At 37.8% G+C, this 17,519-nt stretch overlaps 1 protein-coding gene across 9 annotated transcripts in view; it reads left to right on the top strand.

Annotated features, from left to right (window-relative positions):
• CCDC18 (coiled-coil domain containing 18) overlaps positions 1-17,519 on the top strand; it is a 98,403-nt gene that overhangs the window by 71,986 nt on the left and 8,898 nt on the right. For all 9 annotated transcript variants that reach the window (XM_055352370.2, XM_055352381.2, XM_055352394.2 and 6 more), the window contains 4 exons: positions 2,572-2,715; positions 4,431-4,634; positions 6,838-6,975; positions 13,037-13,237. In XM_055352370.2, coding sequence (XP_055208345.2) covers positions 2,572-2,715; positions 4,431-4,634; positions 6,838-6,975; positions 13,037-13,237 — 687 coding nt within the window. The remainder of the gene's footprint in view (positions 1-2,571; positions 2,716-4,430; positions 4,635-6,837; positions 6,976-13,036; positions 13,238-17,519) is intronic.

Genomic DNA, 17,519 nt, shown 5'->3' with positions numbered 1-17,519 from the left:
TCCAATAATTCAAAGATTTGCTCTTTTGATGTTGTCCCAAAGATCCCATAAGCTTTGTTTATTCCTTTTTATTCCTTTTTTCCTCCTCTCACTGTGTAGTCTATTTATCTATCTATCTGTCTATCTATCTATCTATCTATCAAACTAATTAACTAACTAACATGGTGTCTTTGTTACCCAGAGGTGGAGTGCAGTGGCACAATCATAGCTCAATGTAGCCTTGACCACCTGGGCTCAAAGAATCCTTCCACTTCCGCATTGTGAGTAGCTGGGATTACAGGTGCATGCCGCCACACCTGGCTAATTAAAAAAAAATTTATTTTAAGTGATGGAGTTTCACTATGTGACTCAGTCTGGTCTCAAACTCCTGGGCTCAAGTGATCCTCTCAGCCTACTGAGTATCTGGGATTACAGGTGTGAGCCACCATCCTCAGTTCTGATTATATATTTTCAAATAGTCCATCTTCAAGCTCACTGATTCTATTTGACCCATTCTGCTGTTGATGCTCTTTATTTCATTTTTCACTTCATTTGTTGTATTTTCCAGCTCCAAAATTTTTGTTTGATTTTTTAAAAATTATTTTATTCTCTGTTAAGTTTTTTTGATAAATTTCTCAATTGATTCCCTGAGTCATCTTAGAGTTTGTTGAACTTCCCTAAAATACCTATTTTTCAGTTCTTTGAGAGATCACACATCTCCATCAATTCAGGGTTACTCTCTGGTGCCTAATTTTGTTCATTTGGTAAGGTTGTATTTCTTTCAATGTTCTTGATACTTGTAGATATGCAATGACATCTGCATATTCAGGGACTGGGTATTTATTTTAGTCTTTGCAGTCTGGCTTAGTTTGTGCTTGTCCTTTTTGGGAGGCCCTTCCAGGAATTTAAGCAAACTGGCTTTTGTGTTCCCTGAGGCTGTGATCACTGCAGCTGTTGAACACTAGAGAATAATCTACATCCAGGCTTGCTGCAGGTCTTATGAGGGCTTCAAGGTTGACATGGCTTTCCGGCCCACATGGACCTGGGAAGGGGTCAAGTTGCGTACTAAGGCTGTGGGAATGCTTGCCAGGGACCCAGGTCCAGAAGGCTGTCCTGGTGGCCCAGATGGGCATGTTTCCCAGCAAATCTTTTGACAGGTGGGATGAGTCTCTAGTTGCAATGAGAGGGGCTGGAGTTGAGACTGGCCCTCTTGGGATATATTGTGGAATGGAGGCTGAAGAGCCCAGTCTTAGCTTAGAGGGGCACACATAGCCCAGCAAGCTCCTTCACAGGATATTTCCCCAACGACAGTGTGAGGAGCTAGAGTTGAGACTGGGCCCCCTTGGCATCTGCTGTGGGATGGAGGCTGGAGAACCTATCTTGTTGGCCCAGACAGGGCCAGCAGGTCTCAGCTCAGATGGAATAGTTCCCTGTCTGCAGTGGGAGGTGCTGGAGCTGAGATTTAACCCCTTTAGCATCTGCTGTGGGACAGAGGCTGGAGAGCCTATCTCATTATTTCAGAGGTGCATGTGTCTCCCAGCAAGTCCCTGCACAGACGGGATAGTTCCCTGATTGCAGCAGGAGAGTCGGGGCTGAGACTGGGTCCCCTTGGGATCTGCTCTGGGACAGAGGTTGGCAAGCCTTTCAAGGAGGCTTAGACTCCTAGGCAGCAGGATAAGGACAGGTCTCCCTTTGGGTCTGTGTGTGAGCAGCTCTGAGCCGGGACCTTAGATGAGGGGAGTTGGAGCAGAGTCACCAGGCAGTTTTCCGGTTCACTGCTGAGACTGATGTCAGCAGGGAGAGAGCCTTTCCACTAAGGCACTAGTATGCATGATTCCTTATGGACCCCTTTTCAGATGGTTGTGCTTGTAGGCTCAAGGCCAAATGGGGCTGTAGCCAAGTCCCTTGGGGACGTGGGCTGTTTCCAGGCTTGAACCCAGAAGCAAGCTTGGCATATCAGCCACCTGGGTTTCTGTCTGTGCTCTCAAAATAACCCTCCCACGTCTTCATCTCTACCAGGATTTCACAAACTCATACCTGAATCCTGAGGCTCCTGCAAAGAGGCTTTTGACTATAGAAAGGTGCAGGATTCTTTTTTTATTTTATTTTATTTTAAATTAACAGTGTTTATTTACCTCTAGGTATTGTTGAGAGACTGGGGTGAAGACACAATTTTCATTTTGTAATTTACAGACTTCTATAAGCTAAAACAAAAACAAAAAAGTCTTCTCTATTTAATACAATGGTAGAATACAACTTCTACTTTTATTTATTTTAATTTTTTAAATTTCAATCGCTTTTGGGGTACAAGTAGTTTTGGTTACATAGATACATTTTATAGTGGTGAAGTCTGAGAGGGTGCAGAATTCCTGTTGTTGTGGGGGAATATGAGTGGGTTACCCTCTATTCTGCCTTTCTGGTAATGTCCAAGAACAAGAATTTTTGTGCTTATTTCCAGGATAAGATTGCCTTAACCTATTTATATTTTGCTTTTAGATATGAGTGTTTAAAGCTTGACTTACTTGGAACACAGCATTGATTAAATTACATTTCATTAGTTTTACTGATACTGCTTATCTGTTTAAAATTCAGATAGAAAGTTTGAATGACAGATTACAAAATGCTAAAGAACAGCTTCGAGAAAAAGAGTTTATAATGCTACAAAATGAACAGGAGATAAGTCAACTGAAAAAAGAAATTGAAAGAACACAACAAAGGATGAAAGAAATGGAGAGTGTAAGCAAATTATTTCCACCTAAGGAACAAGTGGTAGTCTCTGTTGAGTGAAATGAATCTTTATGTTTTAAACTGGTTGGTTTTAATATACAGAAACTGTGCCATAACTGTTTTTAGACTAGTTTTTTGTGCCAGAAACCTGTTAGTTTCTTTGACCTTTTAAAATATTTTTCTGATGGTCTAGGTACAGGCAAAGACAGTGTCTTATTTATCTCTGTGTACAGGCCTTTGCATGGTATCTTTCATATAGTAAATCTACAATATATGCTTATTTGGTTGACAAATGTTTATTGAGAAGCTGCTATGTAATAGAATTGAGGAGTCAGCTTTTTTTTTTTTTTTTTTTTTTGAGACTGAGTCTCTCTCTGTTGCCCAGGCTGGAGTGCAGTGGCTCAATCTTGGCTCATTGCAACCTCTGCTTTCCGGGTTCCAGTGATTCTCCTGCCTCAGCCTCCCAAGTAGCTGGGATTACAGGCGCCTGCCACCACGCCTGGCTAATTTTTGTATTTTTAGTAGAGATGGTGTTTCACCATATTGGCCAGGCTGGTTTTGAACTCCTGACCTTGTGATCCACCTGCCTTGGCCTCCCAAAGTGCTGGGATTACAGGCGTGAGCTACCGTGCCCGGCCGAAGAGTCAGCTATTAATAAGATACAGTGTTTTGTCTGTTAGGAACTCCATCAAAAGAATGGATAAATAAATAATTGTACATTGAGACCAAGTGCACTGAGTTGCCAGATGAAGTTTGATGACTTCATATCATCAGTATGCATGTGTGTTGACTGGTGAATTCATTCCTCCACTTGCTCTTTTAAAAAGTGAATTTAGGGTCAGGCACGATGACTCACACTTATAATCCCAGCACTTTGGGAGGCCAAGTTGGCAGGATCATTTGAGCCCAGAAATTCAAGACCAGCCTGGGCATCGTAGCAGTGGGACCCCTGTCTCTACAAAAACATTAAAAAACTAGCTAGGTGTGGTGATGCATGCCTGTGGTCCCAGCTACTTGGGAGGCTGAGATGGGAGGATTGCTTGAGCCTGGGAGGTCAAGGCTGCAGTGATTTGTGATCACGCCACTGCCCTCCAATCTGGGCAACAGAGCAGGAGCCTGTACCAAACGAAGAAGAAGAAGAGGAAGAAGAGGAGGAAGAGAAAGAAGAGGAAGAAGAAGGAGGGGGGAAGCAGAGAGGGGAGGAGGGGAGGAATACTTTATTAGAAATTTAATTGAGTAATATAAAACCATTTCAGTGGGAGTAGCAGCCCCAGTGACAAGTTTTACTTTCACAGAGAGTAAGACCTTAACCCAGCTGTGTGGATTAAATGGTGGATTTTAATTATCTATACCAATATATTCTCTGTCTTTGACATAGATAATCAAATGTTAACTTCTCTTTTCTCTTTATGTTTTCTGTCATAAATGTTACATTTAAAATGATAAAAGATTATATGGCTTGTGTATGTTACAGTCATGTAATATATATCCCAATATATAAGAGTCCCAATTATGGTATTTTTGTCATTTTCTCATTAGATTTTTTTCTTGAATATCAGTTTCACAGTGGGTGATACTCATTGTATGTTAAATTTTAACATACTCATTGTATGTTAAAGGATTTAGTTGGAAGGGGGAAATTTACTTATTAAGCAAAATCAGAATAAGAAATAGGTTATCTGTATATTTCATTCTGAAACCTACAAATACCTTATGCTTTTCAGGTTATGAAAGAGCAAGAACAGTACATTGCCACTCAGTACAAGGAGGCCATAGATTTGGGGCAAGAATTGAGGCTGACCCGGGAGCAGGTGCAGAACTCTCATACAGAATTGGCAGAGGCTCGTCATCAGCAAGTCCAAGCACAGAGAGAAATAGAAAGGCTCTCTAGCGAACTGGAGGATATGAAGCAACTCTCTAAAGAGAAAGTAATCCCTATTTTAAATAATCTTATGTATCTGAAATCTTACAAATATTAGCATTTTTTTTGAACTGTAGAATATAGTTCTTGCAAAAATGAACTGTATTGCACAACAGTGTGAATGTACTTAATCCCACCGAATTATACACTTAAAAATGGTTAAAATGGTCAATTTTGTGTGTATTTTACCACAATTTTAGAAAATAATGAACTGTGTTATATATAGATAACTTTGTAATATAACCAGGAAGTCCTTCAGAACTGAGTTTTGGTTAAACTAGTTCTCAAATTGAGTTATAAAGCACTTTTAGACTTTTAAGTGAGTTCGAGCTCTTACTTGAAGAAAAAATAAAGCTAATCTTTTTTTAGTAAAAATTTTTACATTTGTAGTGACTCTTAAAAATGAAGACTATTGGCTTGGCACGGTGGCTCATACCTGTAATCCCAGTACTTTGGGAGGCCGAGGCGGGCGGATAAGAAAGTCAGGAGTTTGAGACCAGCCTGGCCAATATGGTGAAACACCATCTCTACTAAAAATACAAAAAAAAAATTAGCCAGGCATGATGGTGGGCACCTGTAGTCCCAGCTACTCAGGAGGCTGAGGCTGGGGAATCGCTTGAATCCCGAAGGCAGAAGTTGCAGTGAGCTGAAGTCGTGCCACTGCACCCCAGCCTGGGCGACAGAGCAAGACTCCATCTCAAAAAAAAAAAAAAAAAACATGAAAACTATCCAAATTTGTAACTATGTAAATTTGTAACTTTTAGGAAACCTGTAGTTCAAAACCCTTGGTTGATAAAGTAACTTGGAGGTAAAGTGCTTTTAAAAAGCAAAAATACTAATATAAATTTTATTTTTCCAGTATTTGGTAGGAAGTTAACTACTTGGCTTAAAAATATTTACATTGGTATACTTGGGTTAATTATTTAGACTTTAAGAAAAATGTGTTTATTGATGTTGCAAAAAAAAAAAAATTCTGCTTTCCATTGTGGTTTCCATGGTTTAATTCAATTCCATAGGAATTGAATTAAAATATTTTTACCTTTAATTTTGGTTAAGCCTACCTATGTTGTTATTCACATTTCTGGATGGTTAGACCAGTAAAGCATACATAGAGAATGTTTATTAGAGATATATTATACATTTGGGCTTCTAGGAAAAGGAAAGCTATCTACTTTTATCTCATTTCTGCCTTTATCAATAGTGTCAAAGTATAGTACAATTGGTTTTTATTTGATAAGCTAAGCTCACTTTAAAAAGTGAATTAAAGTTAGGAATTTTTTAATTGACAGTGTTTTAAATACTTATTTTAACCCAAAACTAAATATATATTGATATGTTTTTCCTTTGATGTAGGGCCAAACCTTGGTTCTTTTTGTATGAGTCATTTGATAAGAATTCTACCTAGTCTTTCTCACATAACTAGACTCCTACCTGGTCTTTCACCACACTATATTCCATCATCTATAGTTTCCAATTTTGCTTTCTTTAAAGTGGAGGAAGAATTAATTAAAAGACATTAATTAAAATTAAAATAATTAAATTAATTAATAAAATTAAATTAATAAAAATTAATTAATAATAATTAATTAAAAGACATTTGTAAGTGAACCATGTTATATTTTTATGGGACCTCCTACCATGTTTTATAACAATTTTGAGTGCTTCTAATTGGATAGCAAAATGTTCATGACTTACTTATTAAGCTGGTTCAAAACATATAACTTAGTTTTTGGATAAAAACTTTGCATTTGCTTATTTCATCATGTTCATAATCTGTAATAAAATTACACAATTAAAATTACAAGCATAGTTAGCTAAATTAGCATAAATAAGTTTGAATAAAAACACAACTGACTCTTGATAAACAGACAATATATATAGTGAGCAAAAATATACAGGCATACCTAGCAGTAGACTGTTATCTGCCAGAGTTCAGTGTCCTGTGGTTATTATTAATAGTTCATTTTATAGAAAGCATTGGTTAGTGAACATCTATTTTATGATGACAGCAAACAATTATATTAATACTCTCCCATTAATAGTCTCTGAAATGTCTAGATTTTAAAGCATACTATTTAGTAAGTTAACTTTGTGTCTGTGTTTATATAATATAAAAAATTAAACTACTTCCAATAATGCACTGGATTAGTTTAGCTATAATAACCAAATAAACAAGTTTTATAGCTTTTACTCAATATGTCATTTTTAAGGATGCTCATGGAAACCATTTAGCTGAAGAACTGGGGGCTTCTAAAGTACATGAAGCTCATTTAGAAGCAAGAATGCAAGCAGAAATCAAGAAATTGTCAGCAGAAGTAGAATCTCTCAAAGAAGCTTATCATATGGAGGTAAAGAAAAATTTAATTTGTTTTGATAGTGCCCACTAACGTAGGTTGACCTATCTGGACAAAAGTATGAGTCCAGCTCTTAAGTGTTCATTATTGAATAATACATTGTGGTCTTCATTTCTGGTAGCCTAAACATACAGCTTTCACTTTAATATACTGTGGGGTTAAGAGCTTGAATTCCTGAGCCAGACAACCTGGTTCTAAACCCTAGCTCACCACGGAGCCACCTGTATCACCTTGGGTAAGTTACTTAACCTGTGTCTAAAATGGATATAATAATAGTATCTACCTCACAGAACTGTGGTGAATATTAAATGAATTAATATATAATATAAAATAGCATTTGTAAAAGATTAACTGGAAATATTTAATAACTGATATAAACCGTTTCATGTGATGTAAATCTATAATGCTTTGCAATTTTCAGCATTTCTTCTTATAATAACTTAGCTAGAGAGATAATACTAGAGCCTTTTTATCTATCAGCATGTCTTGAGCCTTCACAGAAATGGGCAGTATTATTGACTAGAATAGCATTTTTCATCTTTTTAAAAACTACATTTAAAGATATTACCCAAAATCTCTGTATATGATTTAAATAAATTACTTATGTTTAGTGCTAATAAAGCGTTTTTTCTAATATGGCAAGGGTTGCAAATATTTATGTTAAACTCCATTCAAGGGAGTTTGGTGACATTTTTGTGAGTGATTGGTAGGGCTTGTGGGGACCATGTCTTGCTTAAATACATTTAGAATCATATCTCTTTGAAAGCATTGTGCCTGCCAAACAAAACATATTTAGAAGCTGAATCTAATCCAAAGGCTAAGAATTTGCAACCTTTGATCTTTAGCGACAAACCTGAATGAATGCTGCTGGACTCAGCATAATTATATAATTGTTATTAACAGCTCAGCTTAGTAACTATCAGTAATAATTAGGCGCTTTCAAGTGTTTGCCCTTAACTACTCATTACACTTTCATTATATGGCCTCTGTTCTGTTTTTAAGTATAATTATCCAATTTTTTCTTTTAGTTTTATAAGCCACCTGAAATTATAAATAGATTGTACATAAAATAAATTGTAAAATTAGTTCAGTATTGCTATCTTTTTTAAAAAGAGATGGGGTCTGTGTTGCTCAGACTGGCCTCAGATTCCAGAGCTCAGATAACCCTCCCCACTCAGCCTCTAAGTAGCTGGGAGTAAAAGCACATGCCAGCCGGGCGCAGTGGCTCACACCTGTAATCCCAGTGCTTTGGGAGGCCAAGGCAGGTGGATCTCTTGAGGTCAGGAGCTCGAGACCAGCCTGACCAACATGGCAAAACCCCATCTCTACTAAAAATACAAAAATTAGCTGGGCGTGGTGGCGGTGCATGCCTATAATCCCAGCTACTCAGGAGGCTAAGGCAGGAGAATTGCTTGAACCTGGGAGGCAGAGGTTGCAGTGAGCCAAGATCGCGCCATTGCAGTCAAGTCTGCGTGACAAGAGTGAAACTCCGTCTCAAAAAAAATAAGTACATGCCGCTGCATTTTAATATTTAATATTATTATTTAATATTTGATACTAATATTTTGTCTATAATATTGAAGTATATATTTTTACCTGTTTGGAAGTTGACAAAAATTTACTTTTAAAATATATATGTTGTTTGAATATAAAAATGAGAGGATATGGTATTAAAGTAATAGAGAGCTAGAAAAGAGGATCAATAATTTTTAACAGTTTTTTTTATTATACTTTAAAAGTATTTTTTCTTTCTTTTTTTTTTTATACTTTAAGTTCTGGGGTACGTGTGCAGAACATGCAGTTTTGTTACATAGGTATACACATGCCATGGTGGTTTGCTGTACCCATCAACCTGTCACCTACATTAGGTATTTCTCCTAATGTTATCCCTCCTCTAATCCCCCACCACCCAACAGGCCCCGGTGTGTGATGTTCCCCTCCCTAGGTCTATGTGTTCTCATTGTTTAACTCCCACTTATGAGTGAGAACATGCAGTGTTTGGTTTTCTGTTCTTGTGATAATTTGCTGAGAATGATGGTATCCAGCTTCATCCACGTCCCTGCAAAGGACGTGAACTCATCCTTTTTTATGGCTGCATAGTATTCCATGGTGTATATGTGCCACATCTTCTTTATCCAGTCTATTATTGATGGACATTTGGGTTGGTTCCAAGTCTTTGTTATTGTGAATAGTGCTGCAATAAACATATGTGTGCATGTGTCTTTATAGTAGAATGATTTATAATCCTTTGGGTATATACCCAGTAATGGGATGGCTGGGTCAAATGGTATTTCCAGTTCGAGATCAACAGTATTTTTTAATATATAGGTTTCCAAATTGTCAGAAAATCACTTAATAATAAATGTAAAACTCCTGACTTATTGGAGGAGAATGAGATTGTTTTAACCTTTAATTGTGAAAAATTTAAATATATTTAAAAATAGAATAGTATAAATAGTATACATCCTCATATTTATTTTTGAACATTAATAATTTTCAATGCATAGCCAATTTATTTCATCCATAAATACATTGACCATTTTCTTTATCTAAAAGAGAATACTTTTGAGAATGAAAAGGAATGCTATAGTAATTACATGAGGGTAACAGGCATAAAACCTAGACAGTCCTAAGCATTCTCGGAAGTGTGTCAACATACCTTTAACCTTTGAAAGCACAATGCTTTCAAAGAGATATGATTCTAAATGTATTTAAGCAAGACATGGTCCCCACAAGCCCCACCAATCTAAGCAAGACATGGTCCCCCAAGCCACACCAATCACCCACAAAAATGTTAGCAAACTCCCTTGAATGGAGTTTAACATAAATGTTAAACCCATTCCCAACCTATCCCCCATATTCACATATTATTTGAAGCAAATTTTAGACATAATTATTTCATCTGTAAATAATTATGTAGACATAATTATTTCATCTGTAAATAATTATGTAGACATAATTATTTCATCTGTAAATAATTATGTAGACATAATTATTTCATCTGTAAATAATTATGTAGACATAATTATTTCATCTGTAAATAATTATGTAGACATAATTATTTCATCTGTAAATAATTATGTAGACATAATTATTTCATCTGTAAATAATTATGTAGACATAATTATTTCATCTGTAAATAATTATGTAGACATAATTATTCTATATTCAATAAGTATCTTGTATTAGTCCATTTTCCATTAGTCCATTAATCCATTTTCACACTGCTATAAAGAAATACCTGAGATTGGGTAATTTATAAAGAAAAGAGGTTTAATTAACTCACAGTTTCACATGGCTGGGGACACCTCGGGAAACTTACAATCATGGCAGAAGGTTAAGGGAAAGCAAGGCATGTCTTACATGGCAGCAGGAGAGAGAGAGTGTGTAAATGCCACACTTTTAAACCATCAGATCTCATGAGAATGAACTTACTATCATGAGAACAGCTTGGGGGAACCACCCCCATGATCCAATCAGCTCCCACCAGGTACCTTCCTCCACACCTGAGGATTACAATTCGAGATGAGATTTGGGTGGGGACACAGAGCCAAGCCATATCATTCCAACCCTGGCCCCTCCCAGATCTCTTGTCCTTCTCACATTTCAAAACACAATCATGCCTTCCCAACAGAACCCCAAAGTCTTAACTCATTCCAGCATTAACCCAAAAGTCCAAGTCCAAAGTCTTATCTGAGACAAGCCTTCCATCTATGAGCCTATAAAATAAAAAACAAGTTAGTTACTTCCAAGATACAATGGGGGTACAGGCATTGGGTAAATGCTCCCCTTCCAAATGGGAAAAATTTGCCAAAACAAAGAGGCTGCAAGGCCCATGCAAATCTGAAACCCAGTGGAGCAGTCATTAAATGTTAAAGCTCCAAAATAATCTCCTTTGACTCCATGTCTCACATCCAAGGTACACTGATGCAAGGGGTGGACTCCCAAAGTTCTGGGCAGCTCCACCCCTGTGGTTCTGCAGGGTACAGCCCCTGTGGCTGTTTTCACGGGCTGGCGTTGAGTGCCTGGGGCTTTTCCAAGTGCACGGTGCAAGCTGTTGGTGGATCTACTATTCTGGGGTCTAGAGAATGGTGGCCCTCTTCTTGCAGCTCCACTACCCAGTGCCCTGGTGGGGACTCTGTGTGGGGGCTCCAACCTCACATTTCTCCTCTGTACTGCCTTAGTAGAGGGTCTCCATGAGGGCTCCACCTCCACAGCAGACTTCTGCTTGGACTTCCAGGCATTTCCACACATCCTCTGAAATCTAGGCAGAGCCTCCCAAAGCTCAACTCTTGTCTTCTGTGCACCTGCAGACTTAACACCACATGGAAGCTGCCAAGGTGTGGGGCTTGCACCCTCTGAAGCAATGGTCTGAGCTGTACCTTGACCCCTTTTAGCCATGGGTGGAGCTGAAGCAACAGCAATACAGGTCACCCCGTCTTGAGGCTGCACAGAGCAGTGGGGCTCTGAGCCTGGCCCACAAAACCATTTTTTCCTCCTAGATATCTAGGCTTGTGATGGGAGAGGCTTCCTTGAAGATCTCTGAAATGGCCTGGAGACATTTTCCCCATTGTCTTGGCAATATTTAGCTCCTCATTACTTAAGAAGATTTCTGCAGCCAGCTTGAATTTCTCCCCATAAAATGGGTTTTTCTTTTCTACCACGTGGCCAAGCTGCAATTTTTTTTTAACTTTTATGCTCTGCTTCCCTTTTAAACATAAGTTCCAATTTCAGATCATCTCTTTGTGAGTGCATATGACTGTACACTTTCACAAAAGCCAGATCACCTCTTGAATCCTTAAAAATTTCTTCTCTCAGAGACCCTAAATCATCTCTCTCAACTTCAAACTTCCACAGATCTCTAGGGTGGGGGCAAAATGCCACTGGTCTCTTTGCTAAAACATACAAGATACTCTAGTTTCCAATAAGTTTCTCATCTCCATCTGAGACCACCTGAGCTTGCACTTCATTGTCCATATCACTATCAGCATTTTAGTCAAAACCATTTGACAAGTCTGTAGGAAGTTCCAAACTTTCTCACATCTTCCTGTCTTCTGATTCCTCCAAACTGTTCTAACCTCTGCCCATTACCCAGTTCCAAAGTCACTTCCACATTTTCAGGTTATCTTTATAGTAGTACCCCACTATTCTGATACCAGTTTTCTGTTATTAGTCCATTTTCACAGTGCTATAAAAACTGTGAGTCAATTAAACCTCTTTTCCATATAAATTACACAGTCTTAGGGCTGGTGTGAGTGCCTGAGGCTTTTCCAGGTGAAGGTGCAAGGGCTGTCGCTGGATCTACCATTCTGGGGTCTGGAGAATGGTGACAGTTGCAGGGTAATTTATAAAGAAAAGAGGTTTAATTGACTCACAGTTCCACATGGCTGGGGAGGCCTCAGGAAAATTACAATTCTTACAATTATGGCAGAAGGGGAAGTAAGTCATGTCTTACATGGTGGTGGGAGACAGAGAGCAAGAGGGGAAGTGTCACACTTTTAAATGATCAGATCTCATGAGAACTCACTATCATGAGAACAGCATGCGTGAAACCATCCCCATGACCCAATCACCTCCCACCAGGTTGCTCCTTTGACATACAGGAATTACAATTCAAGATGAAGCCTGGATGGGGATACGGAGCCAAACCGTAACATAGCTCTAAAAGATAAGGGCTATTTTTTGGAACAGAACCACAATACCATGATCACACCTAAAAATTGACAGTGACTCCTTAATATCATCAAATACCCAATCATTGTTCACATTTCCCCAATTGTTTCAAAAATGTCTTTATAGTTTATTTGTTCAAATCAGTACCCAAATAGAGTCCATTGCATTTGGTTAATTAAGTTCTTAAGTAAATTGAAGATTATGGATTCCTTTGTTCCCTTTTTCCTCTAGTATTCATTGAGAAATCAGATGTTTGTAACTATAAACAGAATTTACTTTTTTTAAAGAAAAAGTAAATAAAAGTAGAAAGCATTAGACTTGTCGAATCCAGTTTCCTTCTATTTTTTAATTTTTTTTCTTTTCCAATTCTGGGGCTATATAGATGATTTCACATCAAGAGAACCATGCAAAGTGGAAGATTTCTGCTGACTCTCAAAAGTCTTCTGTTCAGCAATTAAATGAACAGTTAGAGAAGGCAAAACTGGAATTAGAAGAAGCTCAGGATACTGTAAGCAATTTGCATCAACAAGTCCAAGATAGGAATGAAGTAATTGAAGCTGCAAATGAAGCATTACTTACTAAAGTAAGTAAACATATAAAAGTAATAAAGCATATCTATGAAAATGTAAATGTCTGACTTATTTACCTGTCTTTATAGTTTATAGAGGACTATATGACCAAATATTGGCCTGTTTGAATAAAAAGCATTTTATTTAGAAGATGTTGAATTTAGGAAATTATTAAGATGATGTACATCTTATTACCATAGAAGATATAATTTATAAATGTTCAAATATAAACTCAACTAATCATCATGTTTAGAGGGTTTTATACTTGATGTACCTAAAAAAAAGTAGAAGCATTTTTCAAAATCAGCAAAGTTCTTTTAAAATCATAAAGTAGGCCGGGCGTGGTGGCTCACTCCTGTATTCCCAGCACTTCAGGAGGCCGAGGTGGGCAGATCACTAGAGGTCAACAAGGGCAAAGCCAATTTTTTGAGAGCCATGAAGGCATCATTATATTATGGCTCACTACAATTACGTTCACAACAGTGACCTTCTTTGAGTCTTAAGAAAAAGTTGAATTAATTTAATGTATTCAGTGTACTATATTTAATTGTAAAAGTTATGTGTTAAACTGTAACTTAAATAAAATCCTACTTATATGAGATACCACATATCAATTATGGCTAGATAATGCAGAAGAGGAAAAAGAAAAAGACTACAGCTGTGTACAGTCCTATTCTGTGCCAACTCTACAAGTGTTCTGTTAATTGTGATTTTAAGAATGTGAATGTAGGATTTACAAAAAAAATTGGCACTCTAGCCACTTTAAACCAACAGGCTTTAAACCAACAAAGATCAAAAGAGACCAAGAAGGCCATTACATAATGGTAAAGGGATCAATTCAACAAGGGATCAATTCAACAAGAAGAGCTAACTGTCCTAAATATATATGCACCCAATACAGGAGCACCCAGATTCATAAGTCAAGTCCTTAGAGACCTACAAAGAGACTTAGACTCCCACACAATAATAATGGAAGACTTTAACACCCCACTGTCAACATTAGACAGATCAACGAGACAGAAAATCAACAAGGATATCCAGGACTTGAACTCAGCTCTGCACCAAGCAGACCTAATAGACATCTACAGAACTCTCCACTGCAAATCAACAGAATATACATTCTTCTCAGCACCACATCACACTTATTCCAAAATTGACCACATAGTTGGAAATAAAGCACTCTTCAGCAAATGTAAAAGAATAGAAATCACCACAAACTGTCTCTGAGACAACAGTGAAATCAAATTAGAACTCAGGATTAAGAAACTCACTCAAAACCGCACAACTCATGAAAACTGAACAACCTGCTCCTGAATGACTACTGGGTACATAACGAAATGAAGGCAGAAATGAAGATGTTCTTTGAAACCAATGAGAACAAAGACACAACATACCAGAATCTCTGGGACACATTTAAAGCAGTGTGGAGAGGGAAATTTATAGCACTAAATGCCCACAAGAGAAAGCAGGAAAGATCTAAAATTGACATCCTGACATCACAATTAAAAGAACTAGAGAAGCAAGAGCAAACACATTCAAACGCTAGCAGAAGGCAAGAAATAAGTAAGATCAGAGCAGAACTGAAGGAGATAGAGACATAAAAAACCCTTCAAAAAATCAATGAATCCAGGAGCTGGTTTTTTGAAAAGATCAACAAAATTGATAGACCCCTAGCAAGACTAATAAAGAAGAAAAGAGAGAAGAATCAAATAGATGCAATAAAAAATGATAAAGAGGATATCACCACTGATCCCATAGAAATACAAACTACCATCAGAGAATACTATAAACACCTCTACACAAATAAACTAGAAAACCTAGAAGAAATGGATAAATTCCTCGACACATACACCCTCCCAAGACTAAACCAGGAAGAAGTTGAATCCCTTAGTAGACCAACAACAGGTTCTGAAATTGAGGCAGTAATTAATAGCCTACCAACCAAAAACAGTCCAGGACCAGACAGATTCATAGCTGAATTCTACCAGAGGTACAAAGAGGAGCTGGTACCATTCCTTCTGAAACTATTCTAATCAATAGAAAAAGAGAGAATCCTCCCTAACTCATTTTCTGAGGCCAGCATCATCCTGATACCAAAGCCTGGCAGAGACGCAACAAAAAAAGAGAATTTTAGACCAATATCCCTGATGAACATCGATGCAAAAATCCTCAATAAAATACTGGCAAACCGAATCCAGCAGCACATCAAAAAGCTTATCCACCACAATTAAGTTGGCTTCATCCCTGGGATGCATGGCTGGTTCAACATACGCAAATCAATAAATGTAATCCATCTCATAAACCGAACCAAAGACAAAAACCACATGATTATCTCAACAGATGCAGAAAAGGCTTTCAACAAAATTCAACAGCCCTTCATGCTAAAAACTCTCAAACTAGGTATCGATGGGACATATCTCAAAATAATAAGAGCTATTTATTACAAACCCACAGCCAATATCATACTGAATGGGCAAAAACTGGAAGCATTCCCTTTGAACACTGGCACAAGACAGGGGTGCCCTCTCTCACCACTCCTATTCAACACAGTGTTGGAAGTTCTGGCCAGGGCAATCAGGCAGGAGAAAGAAAGAAAGGGTATTCAATTAGGAAAAGAGGAAGTCAAATTGTCCCTGTTTGCAGATGACATGATTGTATATTTAGAAAACCCCATCATCTCAGCCCCAAATCTCCTTAAGCTGATAACTTCAGCAAAGTCTCAGGATACAAAATCAATGTGCAAAAATCACAAGCATTCTTATACACCAATAACCGACCAACAGAGAGCCAAATTATGAGTGAACTCCCATTAACAATTGCTTCAAAGAGAATAAAATACCTAGGAATCCAACTTACAAGGGATGTGAAGGATCTCCAAGGAGAACTACAAACCACTGCTCAATGAAATAAAAGAGGACACAAACAAATGGGAGAACATTCCATGCTCATGGATAGGAAGAATCAATATAATGAAAATGGCCATACTGCCCAAGGTAATTAATAGATTCAATGCCATCTCCATCAAGCTGCCAATGACTTTCTTCACAGAACTGGAAAACAACTACCTTAAAGTTCATATGGAACCAAAAAAGAGCCCACACAGCCAAGACAATCCTAAGCCAAAAGAAAAAAGCTGGAGGCATCACGCTTCCTGACTACAAGGCTACAGTAACCAATACAGCATGGTACTGGTACCAAAACAGAGATATAGACCAATGGAACAGAACAGATCCCTCAGAAATAACACCACACATCTACAACCATCTGATCTTTGACAAACCTGACAAAAACAAGAAATGGGGAAAGGATTCCCTATTTAATAAATGGTGCTGGAAAAACTGGCTAGCCATATGTAGAAAGCTGAAACTGGATCCCTTCCTTACACCTTATACAAAAATTAATTCAAGATGGATTAAAGACTTAAATGTTAGACCTAAAACCATAAAAACCCTAGAAGAAAACCTAGGCAATACCATTGCCTAGGCATGGGCATAGGCATGGGCAAGGACTTCATGACTAAAACACCAAAAGCAATGGCAACAAAAACCAAAATAGACAAATGGGATCTAATTAAAGAGCTTCTGCACAGCAAAAGAAACTACCATCAGAGTGAACAGGCAACCTACAGAATGGGAGAAAAATTTTGCAATCTACTCATCTGACAAAGGGCTAATATCCAGAATCTACAAAGAACTTAAACAAATTTACAAGAAAAAACAAACAACCCCATCAAAAAGTGGGTGAAGGATATGAACAGACACTTCTCAAAAGAAGACATTTATGCAGCCAACAGACACATGAAAAAATGTTCATCATCACTGGTCATCAGAGAAATGCAAATCAAAACCACAATGAGATACCATCTCACACCAGTTAGAATGGTGATCATTAAAAAGTCAGGAAACAACAGGTGCTGGAGAGGATGTGGAGAAATAGGAACACTTTTACACTGTTGGTGGGACTGTAAACTAGTTCAACCATTGTGGAAGACAGTGTGGCAATTCCTCAAGGATCTAGAACTAGAAATACCATTTGACCCAGCCATCCCATTGCTGGGTATATACCCAAAGGATTATAAATCATGCTGCTATAAAGACACATGCACACGTATGTTTATTGCGGCACTATTCACAATAGGAAAGACTTGGAACTGACCCAAATGTCCATCAATGATAGACTAGATTCAGAAAATGTGGCACATATATACCATGGAATACTATGCAGCCATAAAAAAGGATGAGTTCATGTCCTTTGTAGGGACATGGATGTAGCTGGAAACCATCATTCTGAGCAAAC

The sequence above is a fragment of the Gorilla gorilla genome, chromosome 1, assembly GCF_029281585.2.
Source record: "Gorilla gorilla gorilla isolate KB3781 chromosome 1, NHGRI_mGorGor1-v2.1_pri, whole genome shotgun sequence".
In the NCBI taxonomy this organism is placed as follows: Eukaryota; Metazoa; Chordata; class Mammalia; order Primates; family Hominidae; genus Gorilla; species Gorilla gorilla.
Note: the sequence above shows the minus strand (reverse complement) of the source record. Positions and strands in the feature narration are given on the sequence as shown.